Source organism: Euprymna scolopes, chromosome 39, assembly GCF_053919585.1.
Source record: "Euprymna scolopes isolate OS-2025 chromosome 39, ASM5391958v1, whole genome shotgun sequence".
NCBI classification, from domain to species: Eukaryota; Metazoa; Mollusca; class Cephalopoda; order Sepiida; family Sepiolidae; genus Euprymna; species Euprymna scolopes.
This window is the reverse complement of record NC_136520.1, coordinates 25,669,236-25,690,438: the sequence shown is the minus strand read 5'-3', so window position 1 is coordinate 25,690,438 and position 21,203 is coordinate 25,669,236. Positions and strand designations below refer to the sequence as shown.

The 21,203-nt window shown below is 33.3% G+C and overlaps 1 protein-coding gene across 5 annotated transcripts in view; it reads left to right on the top strand.

Moving 5' to 3' along the window:
• LOC145263682 (rho GTPase-activating protein 23-like) overlaps positions 1–20,824 on the top strand; it is a 693,682-nt gene extending 672,858 nt beyond the window's left edge. For all 5 annotated transcript variants that reach the window (XM_080120564.1, XM_080120565.1, XM_080120567.1 and 2 more), the window contains 7 exons: positions 1,394–1,536; positions 2,506–2,631; positions 6,703–6,811; positions 7,151–7,314; positions 9,608–9,733; positions 10,831–10,963; positions 18,476–20,824. In XM_080120564.1, coding sequence (XP_079976690.1) covers positions 1,394–1,536; positions 2,506–2,631; positions 6,703–6,811; positions 7,151–7,314; positions 9,608–9,733; positions 10,831–10,963; positions 18,476–20,685 — 3,011 coding nt within the window. In that variant the 3' untranslated portion in view covers positions 20,686–20,824. The remainder of the gene's footprint in view (positions 1–1,393; positions 1,537–2,505; positions 2,632–6,702; positions 6,812–7,150; positions 7,315–9,607; positions 9,734–10,830; positions 10,964–18,475) is intronic.
• The last annotated feature ends 379 nt before the right edge of the window (positions 20,825–21,203 follow it).

Sequence of the window (21,203 nt, the reverse complement as noted above, 5' to 3'; positions counted from 1 at the left end):
CACAGAAGAGATGTTGCGAGTTTGTCTCTGATGTATCGTTATTTTCATGGAAAGTGTTCAACTGAGCTTCAATCTATGGTCCCCCCTCGCCAAACTTTCACAAGAAACACTCGTCTAGCTGTAAACACTATCAATAATTTCCCCCACTCTTTATCTGTGCCTAAACCTAAACGTAGATTCCATGAACAAAGCTTCTTTCTTAGAACTGCACGCCTGTGGAATTGTCTTCCGTTTTCCTGCTTTCCGGCTGACTACAATATGGTTTTGTTCAAGTCTAAAGTAAATAAGTTCTTGATGAGCCGTTCCATATAAGTTATTAAATTTACCAAATTTTCATTACTAATGATTACTATATTGACCAACTTCTACTGTACACTCTTTAACCCTTATCCTTGAGTGGCCTCTGGGCCTTGATAATGTGGTGATGCCTTTGTAAAAAAAAAAAAAAAAAAAAAAAAAAAAAAAACAAGTTAAACTGCAGACCGGCTTAATGCGGGTACTGGTCTCCCGCTTTGTGTTTTTTTTAAATCAGAGATTTGCTTCTTCTAGAAAGGTTGCCTTCACCACGGCTTACGGGAGCCCTCTCCACCCCAACACACACATACATATACACAAACACACACGGTGCTAGTTGGCCGTTGACCCTGAAAAAGGGTTTATTTGCCCTTTGGAAGGTCTTGTTTTTAATCCTTCAGAGAGACTAGTCACCCTCCTCACTAAACAAGTCTGGTGGAGGTACTAGTTTAGTCGCTGGTGACCCGACCATGAGGGGCAGGTAGTATTAGGTCACATGGTACCAGTAGCATATGACATGACCTGACAACATAATATATATATAATACACATACACACACAAGTATTTGTAAATAAAATAAAAAATGAAGTACTGTCAAGATATCATTTACCAATAGTGTCTGTTCCATGGTTAAGTGGTTAAAACTGCCAATTATTAACTAGATGGTTGTATACCATATCAGGTTCAATATTTGGCTTGGAATGGGTGCTCATCTATCCATGGATGACTATATATGTATGTATTTTTTTTTTTTTTTGTAAGAGTTTCTATCATTAAAGACATTTTTAAAATTTCTTCAGCATTTTAAAGTCTTTAAACACTTTTTGGTGTTATCAGGGACAGGAAAAAAGGCAAGATGATTTAAAAGGTACATGTATATGTGTGTATGCATGTGCATACATACATTTATGTGCAAACATTTTATGCATGCACATGTGTTTTGTATATGCATATACATGTTTGTTTTTGCGTATGCATGTCTATATATGCATATGTACCTTATACCTGTGTATACTCATATATATATATATATATGTTTGTATGTGTACACATTTACATATGTGTGCGTGTAACAAAAGCTGATTTCCACTTTTTCAGAAGAAGGTGCTAAGACAAAAAGTTGGAAGGGAAAACTTGACAGATTTAAAAAGAAAGGCAACAACGCTGCACCAGTTCTGGCAAAACCAAGCGGATGTTTTGGAATTCCACTTCACATTTGCATACAATCCCCATATAAAGAGGTATGTTATTCTCTCTTTCTCTCTCCTTCCTTCTTTCTTTCCCTCTTCTCTCTCTCTTTTCCGCTTTCACTCATCGTTTCCCCCCTCTCACATCCTCCTTTTCTCACACCACTCCTCTTTCTCCGATTTCTTTTTCTCTCTCTCCCTCCCCCTCTCTTTCTTTTCACCCTCATTTTTAAGACCCTCCAAGAAACCACCAGGAAGACACACTGAATCTTGGTTGTCATATATTTGTCAGATTTTAACAAGTAACGATGCAAACATGAATTATACAAACAATAAATTTGTGATAAAAAACGTGAAAAGATTTGCTAATAACAAAAGTGGATGGCATAAGAAAAAGTGAGAAACATCAATTTGTAATATGCAGTGTGTCATGATGATGATGATGATCATCATCATCAACAACAACATCCATTTCACATGCATTGGATTGCTTTAAGAAATTGACTTCCAAATCAATCAATCTCTGCACAGTTCTTTATTCTTCTTTTTCTTAAGTCCATTTTTATCACTTCCTCACATCATTAGCTTTTTTCCCTGAACTGAATCTGCTACCTCAACTGTTCTACATTTAATAACCATGTCAAGAAACTATGCAAAGTTTAAAAAACAAAGTTTTATAATAAGAGATTTGGGAAAAATTTTATAATCTTAGAAGTGAAAAAAAAAATCTACGAGAAAATGAGAAAGGTGTGCGAGAAAATGAGAACGAGGAACAAAGAAGTTAGAAACCTGAATTTGTAATAAAGAAGAAAAGGCCACAACATTAGCAGCTCAGTTGTTAGGGAAAGTACATAAGGACCAGAAAAAATGTGACACAAAATCAAATCTTTATATCATTTTAAATCGTGTACCCATCTGAATTTATCCAAATTTACAGATTTTTTTTCCCTTTAGTCTTTGTTTCGGAAAATTTATGTTTGCAAAAATCATTGTTTTATATATTGTTCTCTTTTTGTTTGATAGGGTGTTCCTTTCATAGTGGATCTGTGTACAAGAATTGTAGAAGCCCGAGGACTTGAGGTTGTTGGTGTCTACAGGGTTCCTGGTAATAAATTGGCCATTTCTACAATGCAAGAAGAACTTAATAGAGTAAGAATTTTCTGTTCTTTTGTTGTCTTTTTGTTTTTTTTGTTTTGCTTTTTTTTTTTTTTTTGCTTTTTTTCTTTCTTGTCTTTTTTTTTGTTATTTTTTTTTGTTTATCTTTTTTTTTCCTTTATTTTCTCCTTTTTCCTTTTATATTTCTCTTCATCTTCCTCTTGCTCTTTTGTTTCTTTTTCTTTTTCTTTTTTTTGTTGCTTTGTTTTGTTGTTTTTTTGTTTTTTTTTTCATTTTTATAATTTCATTTATTTCAATATATCAAATTTTTGTATTGCAAAAAATTAAGTTTTGAAAAACGTTTTAGAGGGCCATTCTGTTCACAATATATGTTAAGTGTTGCGACATTATGTTGAACAAAGATGGCGGTAGTAAATCAAATCGGCAAAGAATCGATGGCAGTCACGATCTCGAGTGTTAAGTAATTCTTAATAACAAAGATGGCGGTGAAGAATCAATGCAGTCACGATTCAGTCGTTTTTAGACGGAGGTTGTCAGCGAACTGATTTGAATCCAAAATTTTATATTTTTATAATAAGGTTGGAGGCTTCTCATTGGTTGATTATCGTAATCGTAATTTATAAACATGATCGTCAAAATCATTGGGGTCATACTCTCATTATTAATGAAAAACATTTTAACAATATAAATCTAATGTAAAATGATTCTTCCACTTCAAAATTCGTAATGGATTTACGTCTACAGAATTATTTTAAATAAACAATCAAAATTGAGGCCAATTTTATGTTAATCTATTCCTTTTCACTTTTAAAACAAAATTATCATAAAAATAACAACCCTCATGGATCAAGAAAACCAGTTTAAAATAATAATTCTGAAGTTTGATGCACCTAAAAAGCGTTGGATGTTACCGTATTTTAAATAATCAAAATTCTTGACCCTCGTCTCAAATAATTTTGAAACATAATTATATATATATATATATATATATATATATATATATATATATATATATATGAAACAAATAGTAGTAGTTATGATCAACGGGTCATAGATAGTCTGAGATGTGTGTTTATATATATATATATATATAGAGAGAGAGAGAGAGAGAAAGAGAGAAACATTATTGAATGGCACAAAATGTTTTTGTTTGATGAGTCCTCTTTTGATTTTCTCTATTTTTCAAATAATTCATGTATTTCTGTCGAATTGTCATGTGTGGGCTCCGTATGTGTTCTCGTCTCATCTTAAACACAGCATCACATCACTTATACATACTTTAATCATCCGAAAAGAAAGCACGTAGCCACTGAGATGTAAGGGATGACTGTGAATTAAAGACCCAAGTAGGAAGTTGAGCAGCAAGATGTCTGTTCACATTACAATGAAATTTCTGCATGTTAGTACTATTAGTGCAGTGGAAAAACCGAGGGGAAAAAAACTATTAAAGTAGAAAACTTTCCTGCATCTGGAGACTTTTACAGTAAAGAGGTGGAATTTTGCTGCTTGCTGGGTTAGTTGGGGTTATTTCTGTTAAGAGGACACCAGTGCTGCAAATTCATCGTAACTGAGTGAAAGCGATTCAATATATTGTGAAATCATTTTTGTTGTATGACTACAGAGGGTTAAATAATTTTATGAGGGACATGCAAGACGCAGCAGAGAAGGCATCATACTTTATCTGGTTGAAAAGAAATGATTAGTCTTCGACAGAAAAGTAGCTAACACTAATGCATGAGCTGCTGAGTAGAACTGTGAAGTGGCTCCTCCTGATGATCATCGCATTGTAAGGAATATGTATCGAAGTTGTAATTCTTTCTCGGCAAATTGTGATCGGTATTTTAGGTGTAATTTAAAATGGTAGAGCATTGGAAAGCTCCAAAAAGAGGAAAGTTCTCTTGCTCAGTTTGTAAAGAGAGAGTCTGGTGCAATTTTTTGTTGTAAGCATTGGATGCACAAGAAATGCAGTGGCTAGTTGTCGGTTGCAAAATAATTACCAGTTTGTGTGCAAGAAGTGTAAGACAATAAAGATGGATTCTCCGATGTGGAGAAGGTATATCTGGATGACAAAGCTATTGTAAAGTTTTGTTACCTTCTTGGTACTATTGGAGTACAGGGTGGAGCAAGTGTTAATGTGATTGCAAGAATTAGAATTGGATGGAGTAACGTTCAAGGAACTTCTGCCATTACTAACCAGCAGAGTGTTGCCATTGTCAACTAAAGGAAAAATCTATTGGGCAGTTATATGCAATGTGATGATATATAGACTGAAATCTGATATTTAAGGTTAAGGATATGTGTTGCATGGAGAAAAACAATGTTATGTTGATATTGTAATATAGGTACAGGCCTTACACACAGGCAAGAAGATGTGCACTAACCCTAAGTCTCAGTGGCAACACCTTTAGCTTTGTCTAGTACTGGACCCCTCAAAATATAACCAAACTGGAACCTTCAAAATATAACCAAACTGGACCCCTCAAAATATAACCAAACACTCACTGGTCACTAGAATTTACCACTCTAATGCCCTGAGTGCACAAATTGGGCAACAACCCTAAGTCTGTATGGCAATACCTTTAACATACCTAGCTAGTCTGTGACCCTACCAGGCAAGTCTCTTAGCTGGCGATTGGTTGTCCGATGTGGTGGTAGAATTCTTCCTTCATAGATGCTCTGGTGTTCTGTTCTCCCTGCTGCAGCCTGAGCATTGTGTATCAGGACAAATCTGGAAACAATTGAGTCATTTTCAAATCATCAGGCAACCAATAATTAACGAAATGTCGAAGATCATTTTCTTATCAAAAAAAAATTATTTGCATGAAATAATTAAATATATAGTTTGTACAAAGGATTAAAAAAGGACATTAGATAATCTGGGGATTCTCTGGACTTAAGCAAAACAATTTGTTTTCTGGATGCAGCCTTTTTTTACTGGAATCAAATTCTTTCAAATAACTTCTTCCACTTAGCAATTTTGGAGACTAGCTCTCAATTTCTTTTTCTTTTTTCTTTTTTAAATAGTTTACAAGTTGAGATTTGTATCCTTTGGCTGACTGGAAGGAAAAGACAAATGATTTTTGCCGGACACCTGGTTTTTATGAAGTCAGCTATTTCTTCCTCCAGCTCTTTGAGATCACCCTTTTCTCTTCGCCTCCCTCTTTTTTCTGAAATCTCTTTGTCTCTTTCTCCTGAAGAAATTTGTTATTGACTGCTATCTGTATTTGTACAATCCCCTTCCGGTGTCATTTAAATTATTTTTTGTTATGTCAACTTTTTGGGAAGTCTTCCATTGATATCTACTCCAATTTATTTCCCCCATCACTCCAATTTTTTTGTTTGTTTGCCAAAATCCATTATCAACAAAAAAAGAACTTTAATTTTTTCAAATATGAGACAGATGGCCGGTAGTTAATCTCTGTTGATACCAGTTAGATTTGTTTAACAATTGTCATTTCTCTTTATCATTGAAATATTCATTTTTCTGATATCTCCAAAATGAAAATATTTCATCATTCCTTGGGCCATCTGGGATTTTTGATAAACTATATGATCATACTTGACTCACCGAGTTTGCCTAGCAAGGCAGTCCAGTGTTCCTCACTACTAGAAATAGTGTTATAATATGATGGCTGTGTTACGTGTATTTTAAAGACAAGTTTAGTTCTGATAACCTCAGAGAAAGATTAAATCTCGATAGGAAAAGGAGATATGTGCATAACGGTAGACTTTTAAGGTACAGCCATGTTGAAAGAGTTTTCCTAAGTTAGTAGATGTAGAACAGTTGAGGTAGCAGGTCCAGTTCACAGGGAAAGCCAAGGAAAGTATCGGAGGAAATGATGAAAATGGATTGGAAGAATACATGAAGACATGGGTTAGTTTGGAAGCGAACTTCTCAAAATCATCCAAGACATTAAACTGATGATGATGATGTTTGTTTTGGATGCATATCAATCTAATTTTTGACCAAACAAATCTGTTTTTTGATGAAGGAATAATTTTTCAGTAAACCTATATTTAAATTGAAAAATGTGTGTGTGTGTATGTGATTATAAATTCACAGGATGTCTGAATTTCTGATCATCATTTTTATTTTATTTTTAGGGGATTGATTACATCAACCTCGACAATGAGAAATGGTCGGATATAAATGTTATAAGTAGTTTGCTGAAGGGATTCTTCAGGAAGCTTCCAGATCCATTGGTCACCAATGGTAAGTCTCTTTCTTTTCTCCTCTTCCTCTCTTTTTTTCTTTCCCATCCCTTTCTCTTCTCTCTCTGTCTCTCTCTCTTTTATTACTCTTTTTTTCCTTTTTTTTCTCAATTCATTCCTCTCTTTCGTTTCTTTCCTTTTTCAATCTTATTGTCTATCTCCTTTTTCAATCTTTTTTCCTTCTCATCTCTTCAATCGGTATCATTTGCTTCCCCCCCCCTTTCATAGAATATTTCCTATCGTTCCTTCCACTCATTAACACATGTATAAATTTATGACTGAATATAATCAGTCATTTTGAGTCAAAAATTGAAAAAAAAGTTTTTCTTTTTTTCTGCAGAATTGTATCCCAGTTTTATTGCCACAAACCAATATGAAATGTCACAAAAACGGATGCTCAGCCTCAAGCAATTATTGCATCGATTACCCGAAAACCACTTTGAAACCTTTCGTCATTTAGCACTTCATCTCCGAAAAGTAGCAGACCACAGCTCAGTGAACAAGGTTCAGTATTATTCATTTTCCTTTTCATAACCATTCTTTTAATAACAATGCAGTGTATATTTGATTGAATGGATGTCATTGCAGACTATGAGATTAGCAATGTTTGGTTTAAATCCTATTTGATTCAGCAAGGAGAGTCCCTTCATAATAGTTGTCCCTGTGGTTGTTTTTTGGATGAAAAAGGTATGAAGTAGTGACAGAGTCTAATGAGAACTATGCAACGAGATGTGAAGCACATTTTTAACTGATAATAACTCAAGTAAAAAATATATCTCCATTACATTTTCATTAATATCTCGTAGAGAAGCACAGAAAAATGTTAGCTTCTCTCCCATACACCCTTTTTTTTTATTGCACCATAGCAAACTTATAAACTCGTGACATGACGTGATTCTATGTCTGGATCAGTGGTGCCATCTGTATTAGCCAGCAAAAATATGAGAAATCTGGCTAATACATTGTTCATTATTAATACTTCCAAATGGTCACTTTATAAGTCCTGTTTACTCTTTAAATCCTGGATCATTGATAAATTGGGTACTTTTTAAGAATAATGGCCTAAGAAAATTTTAACATTTTCATTATTAATTCCAAGTTTCAACAGAAACTCCTGAGACTGGCAAGTATCAACAAACTGGGATTGGGATATTTTGGCATTTCCGATTCAGTAGAGGGACAATTCAGCGTTGACCACACCAGTCACATTTTTATAAAGATTTTATAACTTTTAAAAAAAAAATGAAGAAAAACAATCACTTCAACTGTTTTTAAGAAAAATCATGATTTTGCAAAACTCTTGTTGGTTAATTATTTTCTAACTAATTTTTTAAGGATTAAAACTTTTAAGATATTTTTATGTGCTTTTGATACTTATGCACTTATATTACCGTGCTGAAACAATAATGTTCTTAACATGGGGACAGGAGGATGTTTTGTAAGTATTTTGTACTTTTCCCTAAAAATTTAATAAAAAAAAATATTGTGAAACTTCAATTTAACTTGAAAATACTATTTAGAAATAGCATGGTAACATAAGTGCATAAACACCATTCTTATTTTGTTTTATTAAATTTTTTTTCTTTTAAAAACTTTTATTTCAAATTTATTCAAAGAAAAACGATATCTTTGTTTAATGAATTAATTTTTAAAATATAAAAAAAACTTTGACTAAAATGAGGAAGTGTTAATCTGATGCCGAATCGGCTACACCAAAACGTACCAAACCCTAACAAACTTCACAAAAAAAGCTAATGTATTATTTGGCTTCTTTTTTTTTTTTTTTTTTTTTTTTTGCAAAGAAAATTTATTTTGTATGCATTCTGCAATGTTTTTGTTATTTTTACACAATAGAAACAAGACTTTTTTTTACCGTAATCTAACCCTAACATAACCGTTTTAGTAAAGATAAATGAAAAGTTGGAAAAGTAAAAAAGGTACCGAAAAAGTTATGTGAAAGTCGGAACTTGATCTTTCTAACTGAGAAATAGTTGTGTGCATCTTTTTTATTTTTGTATATTTCATAAGTCAGAACCTAATTCGGCTTTTCCATTTTTAACTGCAAATCTCTGGATACCTATTCCTAAAAAGCACTGAAAATTCTTTAGGGAGAAAAGCAATTAGTGCAGTTGACATGTGAAGACAAAAAAAAGTCCTCGTGGTTATGAAATTGATTATCATTCATCGAGTTGAACAAGCACAATTTCTTTTTCTCTATTTTCAGAAACCAACTACAGTTATTTACGCACTAATGTTGTTCATACCTGATAAGGCATTTAACTTTGATGATCTAACATAACTGGTTTGTCAATATGATTATGTTATATACATATGATTATGTCGTATACAATCCAGCACTTTAATGCCACCTTCTTTCAATCCAATCTTTCAAAAATTATTTTATCTTTTTATTTCCTCCCCAAATAGATACTAGACACCAGTGGTTGAGGGCTAATCATGTTGAGAACAAAGATTAAGGATGTCAAAGAATGATATCACTGGGATGCTCCGTTCTCCTATTTTTGACTAATGATGGCGTCCTCTGTGAAATTTCCTTCTAAATAAGAATAATGCACTATATTCTAGAAATATAATCTGACCTATAAAATTATATTTGACAAATTTGTTTGGCCTTAAGTAATCCATTGATCCATTGATATATGCCGTAAGACAAACGAGCTCTTTTCTTCCATTTTAGATCAACATGTCTTGTTTACATTTTCTAGGTTGTTTTTATTTTCTTATGTTTTTTAGTCATTATTCAAAATATGATCTAATTGTCTGATATTTTTTCTAGATGGGTGCTCGTAACCTTGCCATTGTTCTTGGCCCAACTCTAATTCGTCGTTCTGATGAGGACGTACAGGGCATGGCTGTAGATATGTCTCACCAGTGTCGAATTATTGAAAGAATTATCTTGCATGTAAGTATTTTTATTTTTAAATAGGCTTTATCATTGGAAAACAAGGTTTTATACACAAATGAAACAATTGACCCTGTGGTAGGAACTCTCTAGCTTCTCTCTCACAACTTCCTTGTAGTTCTAATTCTAACTGAACTTCTAACAGAAAATTCCATCTGATTTTTCATTTTATTTTGCACAAAACACCAAATTTTGCTACAACAATTAAAGCTACAATTCTAATTTTATTTCCTTTCCCTATAATTTTAATTTGATCAATTTTTCCTATAATTTGAATCCTTTCAAATTTTTTATCTTATAATTTGAATCTTTTCAAATTTATCCTATAATTTGAATTGTTTCAAAGTGTAACATGGCACAGACGCACATATAAAAATGTATGCAAAATGACGTCACCAGTAAAGAAAAAACAAAGGCTAAAAAGAGAAAAGATCACGTTAGAGACGTGGAGAACATTCAAGATCACATGCAAGTCATGAATGACGCTCAAAAAGACAATCATGTGAAGGATGTCACAGCAGTAATGTAGCAATGAGGAAATAAATGTTGTTACAAAGAAAAAGTGAGTTTAAGTTCTTTTCCATTCTTTGTCCCCTTTGCGACTGAGTCCACAATGTGTTGGATAAAAGTGTACAACATTACAAAATTTGTTTTCCTATAATTTTAATCGTTTCAAATTTGTTTTCCTATAATTTTAATCGTTTCAAATTTGTTTTCCTATAATTTTAATCGTTTCAAATTTGTTTTCCTATAATTTTAATCTTTTCAAATTTGTTTTCCTATAATTTTAATCGTTTCAAATTTTTTTTCCTAGTATTTTAATCTTTTCAATTTTGTTTTCCTATAATTTTAATCTTTTCAAATTTGTTTTCCTATAATTTTAATCTTTTCACATTTGTTTTCCTATAATTTTAATCTTTTCAAATTTGTTATCCTATGATTTTAATCTTTTCAAATTTGTTATCCTATGATTTTAATCTTTTCAAATTTGTTATTATATAATTTTAATCTTTTCAAATTTGTTATTATATAATTTTAAATCGTTTCCACTTTTATTTTTTTTATTTTATTTTATTTTATTTTTTTTAACTTTGCAGCCGGATTGGTTCTTTAGTTCTTGGGATGTAGACTGCCATGTTCCAACTGAGGAAAATGGAGCAGCTGAAACGATACCACCTTGTAATAATCCCAATTCAAGTTCTGTTGCATCACCTGATGGTGACAGTCTTGGTAAGTTTTTCTGTTGTTTTTGTTTTTTTCTGTTTGTTTTTTATCACGATTGTCATGTGTTGGGGGGAGGGGGAGGGGGGGACCCTGACAAATTTGCATCCATGAACGGTGATTGGGTAGGATCATTTTCATTGCTACAACAGATGATGCCACCCTAGAAATTCAAGCGTATGTTGTTCAAATGATAAAGGGGCTATTTTTTTTTTTTATAAGGTCGGCCATCTTTATAAATTTATAACTTTTGGATTCTTATGATTAATAACTCACTCATTGAGTCTTTGATCTTGGATTCATTTTTAGGACTTCGATTGTGGAAACTATGTGGAGCAGCTTACACAGTTAAGCAAAAAACCTTGGTGTTACATCGATGCTTACACACTTGTGCTGTTACTTTAACTGCGACTTTGCTCCCAGGCATTTCTGAGCAATTTTGGTTAACTAAACTATAATAGTTGGTCTTTTACTCATTTACATACATTTTCGTTTGGTTCAGTTGGCTGTAGTGGCTTATGTTGAGTAAAAACAGGCACCGTTTTTGTTTTTTTGCAAGGCACCAACACAAATTCCTATTCCACATGTGAGTTCTCTGCTTTTTCACAGAATTAACTATTTTAATCTGAAAAAAAACTGGATTTCTGCTGAAATCAATAGTTTTTCATACAAGTTTTCAGTTTTTTTATTAAAATTGACTTTTTTTAAATCGATTTTCTCTCTTATGACAGATCACTCTGAACACTGAAAATGTTTATTTTTCTACTCCAAATGATTCATGAGGAGGGTAGGGGAGTTGGATGATTTTTGTTTCATTAAAGAATCTCCTTTATCCTCACATATGCATTCCGTGTCTTTTTCTTAAGTTTTACTTTCTTAGTTGAAATTGATTGGAGTTGTTGAAAAAAAATGATCAGTTTTTGTGCTTCCGTCTCACTACACTTATAGGGATCTGGCCGCCCAGATTGGGAAATTCATCACAGTTTCAACTTTTTTGCCATTGGGACTCACAGTCTTATAATCAGAGAGTGACCTTTCTTAAAAGGTTTCTTCAGTTTCTTTAAAAATTAAATTAGCAACCTTCATGCAAAAGTGCATACCTGCAGAAATACCAGCAAAACGATTGAAGAATTGGATGATGTAGCAGTTCTATTGCATCCACTCTATAGTCCAGATGCTGTTCCGTCTGACTATGGTTTATTTCAATGAGAAAAAAAAAAGTGTAAATCTTCATATATGTCCATGCAAAAGTTGGTGCTGATTCTCTGAACTCCATGAAGCAAAATAGGTTAACTCAAAACAGTACGAGGCTGCTGAAACATTTGACATGTACACTATTTATACATGGAGGGGAAGTGATTATATTCTCTAGCTAATAAGCATTATATATTTATTTAGCTATAAGGGAAGGGGAGGTATTATCCCTGACTACTTAGCATTATATAGTTATTTGCTTTTGTTTTTATTATTCAAGAATAAAAATAAAATTTGTTGACTTAATTTCCTTTAAAGATGTATATAAAAAAGTAAATTATGATGGAAGTTCAAAATAAAATTAATTTAAAATTAATATCAAAGAGTAATAAAGTCATTTAAAATCAATTTTATTCTTTAAGAAAACATAATGTTGATAATCATTAATAAAAAATATATAGCAATAAAGAGAATAACAGGAATATATACAATAGAATATTAAAAAATGATATTAGACTTATAAGAGTCAATGATAGAATAATATAATATATTAATATAATATTAAATAATAATGCATTAACTAAAAGTATGTAAAAATGTGGTAATGAAGTAAAAAAATATATATATATATATCTATAGATTAATGACATTGTGTTATGTAGAAAACTATATATATATATATATATATATATATGTACTAGCAAAAGTACCCGTCCTTGACTGGGTTTACAAGCAGCCTACAGAAAATGGACTCTGATTTATGATAGGTTATGAAAAGGAAGGGTTGTAAAGAGATAACTTCGAATTTGGGCGTATCAAAACCAAAGCAAAATATGATGAAAGTAAAAATAAAATAGATAAACCCCATAATTTATTATACCATACCTGTTCACACTGAAACACTTATCACAATATTCTGTGGATCTATATTAAAAAACCTTGTTAAACTTTGTGACATATTTCCGTTCTATGGAGGTCAGGCATGAACGAACACCCCATAATTTTATTATACCATATTTCTTCAAACTGAAACATAATTATCAAAGTATACTTATGCAGATAGATATGAAAAGTCTTTATTAAAGTTTGTGCCTATTTCCATTCTATGGAGGCCAGGCACGAACGCAAATCCCACAATTTTATTATACCATCCCTATTTAAGTTAAAACATACTTATCAAAGTATTCTTATGTACATCTATATCAAAAACACTTGTAAACTTTTTTTGTAATTTTTAAATTTTTTATTTCCATACTTTGTGGACCAAGCGTGAACGCAGACCCCACAATTTTAATGAACCACCATTCTGCCAGATCAAACATACCCATTCCTGTGTCTCGATACATCTTCTATCATTATATGTAATCAGTTATTTAAAATAGTCAACCATATAGGAGCCTGTTCGTGACCACATACACACAGACATTCAGCTTTATATTATATATATATATATATATATATATATATACATATACACACACAGATATATATTATCAACATTTCGTCTTTATTGTAAGTCTTCTCGATGTCTTACAATAAAGATAAAACATTGAACACATAACTTGGTTCTTTTTTATCTCTATCTCGTCAAAATAGTATTTTCATTATTCTCATCTCACACACACACATATATAAGAAATTGATAAAAATAGCTGTAATAAATAATGATATGATAATAAAATATATATAATATTGAATATAACATTAATTAAACCTTAAAATAATAACTCATGGAATAATAAAATGTAAAATAATATGATAGAGAATAAATTAAAAATACACGAGTTGCAAATAAGATATTTGATATTAATGTTGAATTTAATGTAGATGTCTAAGGTGTAATTTGTAATGCTTACAATTGATGTCTCATGTTTTTTTTTATTTAGAAGCTTATCTCTATCTTTAAATCTAATAATACATTATTTTTCATTTAGGCATAAATAACAAGGTAAATTTACAGATTGATAAGTGTTGTTTTTTAAAATATCCCATTTGACAATTGGTGTTTTGATTAGTTAGTTCTATGTAATATATAGAAAGTGATGTTTTGGATATGTAATTCGGATCATTGAAGGAACATTTATAACCAGTTTATCTTTCCTTAAAGGTATTTCCCACAATACCAATATATTTATTTATAGTAGAATATTTCTTGGTTACTGTAGCTTGATTTTAAATGCTTCTGTTCAAAGGGACATTCTGATTTTATTTATACAACTACATGTTTTATTACATTTTGTTTTACTTTGATTTAGGTCAATGTTATCACTTGAGATTTTATCATGTCTTTTAATTACTTTTTCTAAGTTATCGCTACAACTGTAAATTAATTTGATTATGTTTTTACTAAAAATTTTATAAAGGATATTATTAGGAGGAAAGTGTAACAGGATTTAGAAATCTTTTGCTAAGATTAATTTTTACCATTAGGTTAAAAGGAGGTGTAAACCAGATAATTTTTCTCCTTTCGTTTTTTTTTTTAATAGATTACTGAATGATATAGGTTCAGTGTAATTTAGTTGAGTGTTTTTGTAACTATCATCTTTTAGAGTTTTATCATAAAAGGTTTTATGAGTATGAAAAAATTCTTTGAGGAGTTATTGCTGATTCTTTTACCAATAGATTTATGTTGGATTATAGGTTTTGAGTGATTTAAGAGTGGAACATGAATTTGTATTTTCTTTTTTATAGAGTTTGTATATTTTTTTTACTTAAGTTAAAAGTTACATCCAGAAAATTTACTATTTTCACATTTGAAGTTATATCCACTTTAATCTTAATTCTTTTCATTTCTTTTAGGATAACTTTGAAATTTTTTGCATTTTAGACCATCTGAGTTTTTTTATAAGAAGGCTGTCATCCATATAAAGACTTATTATCTCAACTTCTATATCCCTAGTAATGTTATATAAGATGTAAAATCCTGTGAGATTTGTCATCTCAGCTGAATGTGAACAACCCATTGATATATCGAAGGGTCCAGCTTGTTTTTTTTTTGTTTTTTTTTAGTCCATTGTTTGTGTTTGCTATTTCTACACTTTCTACTAATATCAATTTCATCATTAGAGATATTGGAAAAAAATATCTTTGTTTCAAAGTACAAAATTCATAGTTTAACTAAAAGTGTTAGAAAATTATTCTCTAGAATTTTTGCTAAAATAATCTATTTAATAAGTGAGAATGAGAAAAAATGAGGAAATGGAGAATAAGCATTTGAAATAAATTTAATATAACGATTTTAAAAGAAAAAAAAAATCAAAGAGGCCAATTAACTTCTTCCCCAAAAGTTTTTCTATTTACAAAGAGAGGGATTCGAAAATTTTAAAATGAAACATTCTGCTCTATGCAATACTTTGAACGATTCTATTTTATATCAGAATTATCAGCTGAATGCTGACTAATGGGAGATTCCAAAGCTGAAAATGATATGTAGAACAAGGAATCAAGTTTAACCTGTCTAATTTTGGATGGGATATTCAAGTGTCCAAATGTAATTTAGTTTGTTCAATATAACCAACACTGAATTGCTTTACAATATTACTGTTTTTATCTTCTTCTCACGCCCCTATTTATTGCTTGTTTATTTTTTCTAACTCATTATTTTTATCTCATTCATATTGTATTATGCTTTCCTCAAGTTCATGGCAGCTTTTACTTATCTGAAGATAGTGTAAGTTTAATCAAAATGTAATCTGAACCTAATGAAGCCGTTGCATTTGTTTTTGTCGTATGCAATCTCATCCGTTCGTTCCTGGGATGAGAAAGCCGAGAAGGCTACAAATCAAAACGTACCATTTTAAATGGAGGCCATCAAACCTGCTGGAATTGGCGTTTGAAAATGAAGCATGTAAATGCATTTAAAAAAAAGAAAAAGAACATCCCATCTCCCCATCCCCTGCACTCTCGTCAGTTTATTCTGACAGCTTATTTACACAATTATTCTTTATAAATGCAATTTATGAGTTGGGTAATCAACATCCACTGAAGAATGGCTCCAAATATCATCATCATCATCATCATCATCATCTGTATGTGCTTGTTAAGACAACTCTTTTTTCTCTTATTTACTCTCTCTCTCTCCTTACTCATGCTCTTCCTCTTTTATTTGCCCTCTCTTTTTCTTATGTTCATTCTCTTGCTCTCTCTCGCTTTTTTGAGCTTGTTCTCTTTTACTTATATTTTCTATTTGCTCTCTATCTCTCTTGCTCCCATGCTCTCTCACACACACTTTTTCTTACTTCCTCGTTGTCTTTTAATCCCTTTCTATTTCTCTCTTTCTATTACTCTATCTCTCTCTCTCACTTTCCTTCTCTCTCTTTATCCCTCTCTATTTAGTAGGTTGGTGCAAAAAATAATGTCTTTTTTTTGCGTATATATCTGATAAAAAACGACATTTTTTGCACCAACCTAATATTCATCTCTCTCTTATTCACTTTCGTTCTTACTCTCTCTCTCTCTCTCTCTCTCTCTCTCTCTCTCTCTCTCTCTCTCTTTCTCTCTCTCTCTCTCTCTCTCTCTCTCTTTCCCTTGCTTTTAAAGAAATAAGACATCCCTAATCGTAAATATTCTCTTCTTGTGATGTGTGCATTTTTTAAACACCAACTTTTAATCATGTCATCTACCATTCTACCTTAAACCCTCTTCTTTTCAGTCTTGGTTGTTTTTTGTTTTTTTTCTTTAGGACCCCCCACCCCACCCCACATACACTCACACACCTCTAACCTGCCCCTTCCTCTTTTTGAAGGTGGGTGGGGGGTGCTTCCTCTCCTAAACGATCTGCCATTCCAAACATTCTTGACAAAATGCAACTGCTGGCAGCTACCCCCCCCCCCCCGCTCCCAACACTTCTCCGGGTGCCCTGTCTCATTTTTCTCCCTTGAAGAGCCAGACCTGTATCAGTAAATGAGTATAAAAAAGATATCGGTTCACATTCACTTTTCGAATTCAAAGTGTCTTTACTGAATAACTCTTTTGTCTTGATCTTACAAGTGCTGTTGTCGTCTCCCATTTGCTCCCAGAAGGATATTTTTAACGCCTTCTAAAAATGAGGAATTTACTGTCAATGACACCACCCATACACTCAGAAAATCACAAGAAAGTTGAGGGTCTTTAATATGGCAGGCGTGTGTGTGTTCAAATTTTCTTTTTTTTCTTTTTAACTTTTTTTCTCCTCAAATAAAGAATATTGCCACTGACTCTACCATAATATCAGCCAGATTTATATGGATGCATCTGGGTGGGGAGGTAATCAACAAGGTGTTTGTTGACATTACATTTAAATTTCTGCATGTTGGTTCACTCAGGGAATTTCAAAGGCAAACGATCTGAGGAAAGAATTAGAAAAAAATCAAGACTTTTATTTTTCCTCTAATTCCTCTAGGTAACACTAGAAAACAATCAACTTCCTCTAATAGAAAACTTAAAGCATAATAGGTTCCTATGATAGGGGTCAGATTTATAAGGGGTAACCTGTATTAGGAGTTGACCAGCAAGATGCTTGTTCACATTACATGTAAATTTCTGCATGTTGGTATTAGTGAGGAAAGTGGATGCCAAGGGGGAATTTCAAAGGTAAGCAGTCTGGGGAAGCAAACTGTTTGAAAATATTTTGACATCTAGGAACATTGATCATAAAGTGTTTGGGTGGGGGTGTATTTCGTTTGACAGGGGTACAAGTGCAGTTAGTTCATTGGAGCACATTCTACAGAAGTACTTGTAAAATAAGCATAGGTATGTGACAATGCAACATGCACTAGAGCTTGGCAGACAGTGCGAAACCTATTAAATTAGAAATTCTTTCTGTATCTTGTCCAAGATGGAGAGGCTAGTGGTTAGTGCACCAGCACTGATGTGGTAACAATACGCTATCCATGAATATAATTACACGTAATAGTTAACTAAAGATGATCATCACATAATAAAACCAAAAATACTAATTGGGAATTAATTAAAATGAATGTTTAAAAGAATATGCAAATTAGCTAAATCTTTTGTAGATGAATGCAATTGCACGACCCATATATAAGAAAATTGTATTTTCTTTTTAAATAAATAGAAAAAGGGGTTTTAATATGAATATCAATACACACAAAAGAAAAAAAAAATTATTGGAGTATAGATTCAGAACATTTTATCAAATTATATTTTGAACTCTTGTAATATATACACTATTGAGTTATTAATACAACTTTTGTGTTAATTAAAAGGGATATATATATATATATATATATATTAGTGTTAATTAAAAAGGATATATGTAAATAAATAGAGAGCTGAAGATTTACTTTTCTAAACTTATTTTAATTTATCTTTCTTTTAATTTTTCAGAAGAAGTTGAAGAAATTAATCCGAGGGACATCCTTGAGGATATGATAGCAGCAGCCCATCGAAAAATGCAAGGCCTAGACAAGAAGAGTCTGGATGAAGTGGATGCCTCCCTGCCATCAACAGTCCACTATGAAGAACGAGACATTGATGCTGAAGTTGCGAAACGCCAGGGAAAAATCCAAGCTAGCCTCACGGATCTAAATTCAAATGGATCACAGAGCCAGCTGGATACAATTTCCTACTCTAGTCGTGTAACAAGTGAGCGCAAAGCATCAGCCTCCTCATCTTCAATTGGGAATGATGACCTGATGGATTCTACGTTTCTTTCTAAGGTTCATGGCAGTTCGCAAGAGATGCGGTGTCATTTATCACGTCATTATTCAAACGAGTCACTTATTGAAAAGAGTGACGAACTGGAGCTCTCTCAAAGTCTGAATCATACGTATAGTTTGAGTGAAGATAGACTTGATAGTCTACGGGCGCTTCGGGAATTAGACGCGCAGCACCAGCGTGAGAGCGAACAGAGACGGATGGAATTCAAAAAAATCGATCAGGAATATTTACGTACAAAAGAAGAGATTGAAATTGAGGACCAACACAGTATCGAAGATCTTTTGAACCCTAAAAACCATATCTTGTCATCCTACACGGGCGGCTACTCGCTGACCTCCACACCTTACAGCACTCTATTTGACGGCATTGACTCTGTCTTCCAGCAACCTATTTCAGGGAAGGGATGGCTGACACTGTCCCCATCAACTTCGTCTACCAAAACAAACGAAGCTGTTGGGGGAAAGTACTTTGTTAGCGTGGGGAACACGAAATCGTCGGACAAACGTGCATATCATCCGGCCGGATTAGACAACAACAAGCGTTCCAATTCTTTGGAAGCTGTTCTGGACTCTACTCAGCCATGGTGCTCGAGTTCGAACTCACGCAAATTCTGTGACACTGATAGCAGCCCCCTGCAAGAAAGTGATCTGTGTGTTGGCCTCGGTAGTGGTGTGCGCCGTGGTTCCCTCGATTCAATGATAGACTTTTATGACAAGCATGAAAATCGCTTGTCTTGTGCGTCAACCGATTCTGAGGATGGGTCCGACTTGCTCACCAGCCTCACGACTACGTTCGACCAAAAGCTGAAAATCTTGCTCAACCCGAGCAAATATAAACTTAACGGTAATTCCCGACCCCGGTGCACAGCTAGTTCAGTCTTGCCGTCAACTTCACCTTCACCATTGGCGTCACTTCCACCTCCAACCATGGCATTAAGTCCTGCTCCGACCACAATGTCAAGGTACACAGATGCAGGTCCAATCAGCATCGTCAATGATGTCACTGGTGAAGAGAGAGACTTTAACGGCGATTCTCACATGGAAAGTACGCGGATGCTCAACCTAGGGCTTGCATATAGTTGGCAGGCGAAGAAGAACTCTGAGATGTTTGACAGTTTTCGTGATCCCAGTCTTCATCGGTCACAGAAATCAGAGACTAAAATCGGTATCGCATCTCGCTTCACCCGCAGCAGCTCAAACCCAGCCCCACATGTTCCAGGCGAAAGGGCTATCATTACCCACGGAGCCGCTCCTATTGCAGCAAGCCACCTTGCATCATCAGAGTTTGCCCAACGTCGTAACAACGGATCAACCATCAGCGCTGATGGACGAATTCGGTATTTATCATCGATAACGGACACACCATCAATGCCGAAGGATTATTTTTTGCGAAAGAAGAACCTTAAGACTTATTACGACAAAGGTAGTTCGTTGGGTTCCAACAGTGCTGATAACAACAGCAGTGGCAGTAACAAAAGTGGGTTTTCGGTTTTAATGGCGAGGGACCTTGCGACAAAGGCCGATGTGAACCCTCTTCTGTCTAGCAATGTAAGGAAAGCAAGCACTAACGAGAAACAGCGTTCAACATCCCCACCTCCTGCAGTTCCTCGACGGAAAGTCCGAGGCAGGAGGAGGCATACTGTTGGCGGATCTGAAGATATGAAGCATTATACTACCCTGGTAACTTTGTTATCCGCGCGAGAGGACTCTGACAGAGTATTGTCAGCCTGGGAAAGACTCCGACCATTTTCTAAGGCAAGTGAAATGTATGAACAGTTGCCAATCGCCTGGCTAAACAAGAATTGCCAACAAAGTGGCAATTCTGAACTCGACTGTCACGTGCAGCCGCTGTTGGAGCGGTCGCTAAGAAAGGTATAAAAAATAAATTTTATTTTCTCTACACAGATACATCCGCAACTATTTGCGTCTATACACATAAATAATATAGACACAAAAAGTGTTCACAGTGACTGTCAGCTTCGTTCTACTTAGGATCTTTCATGTGAAGGATTACAAGTAGCTTGATATTTGTAGACACTATTGCTGATTCAGCATCTTATATATATATATATATATGTGTGTGTGTGTGTGATCTATCATTGTGATTGAGCACTCTCGTCAAAGTAACACACAAACAATAAAATAGTGCATGTTATATCTGACACTATAAAACAAATATTGACAATTCAGAAAATTATATTTGTATGTACGAGTTGCGTGATAATCTAAAAGCAAATTAATTCAAATCAAATCAACTAGAAATAAATTTCCAAAAACAAATGAAGCCTAATATTTAAATTAAATTTTTTAAAATTTGAATTTAAAAAATTCAAGAGAGATGTTAATAAATAAACCATTCTATTATAATTTTGTAACAAAATAATTTTTACACATTT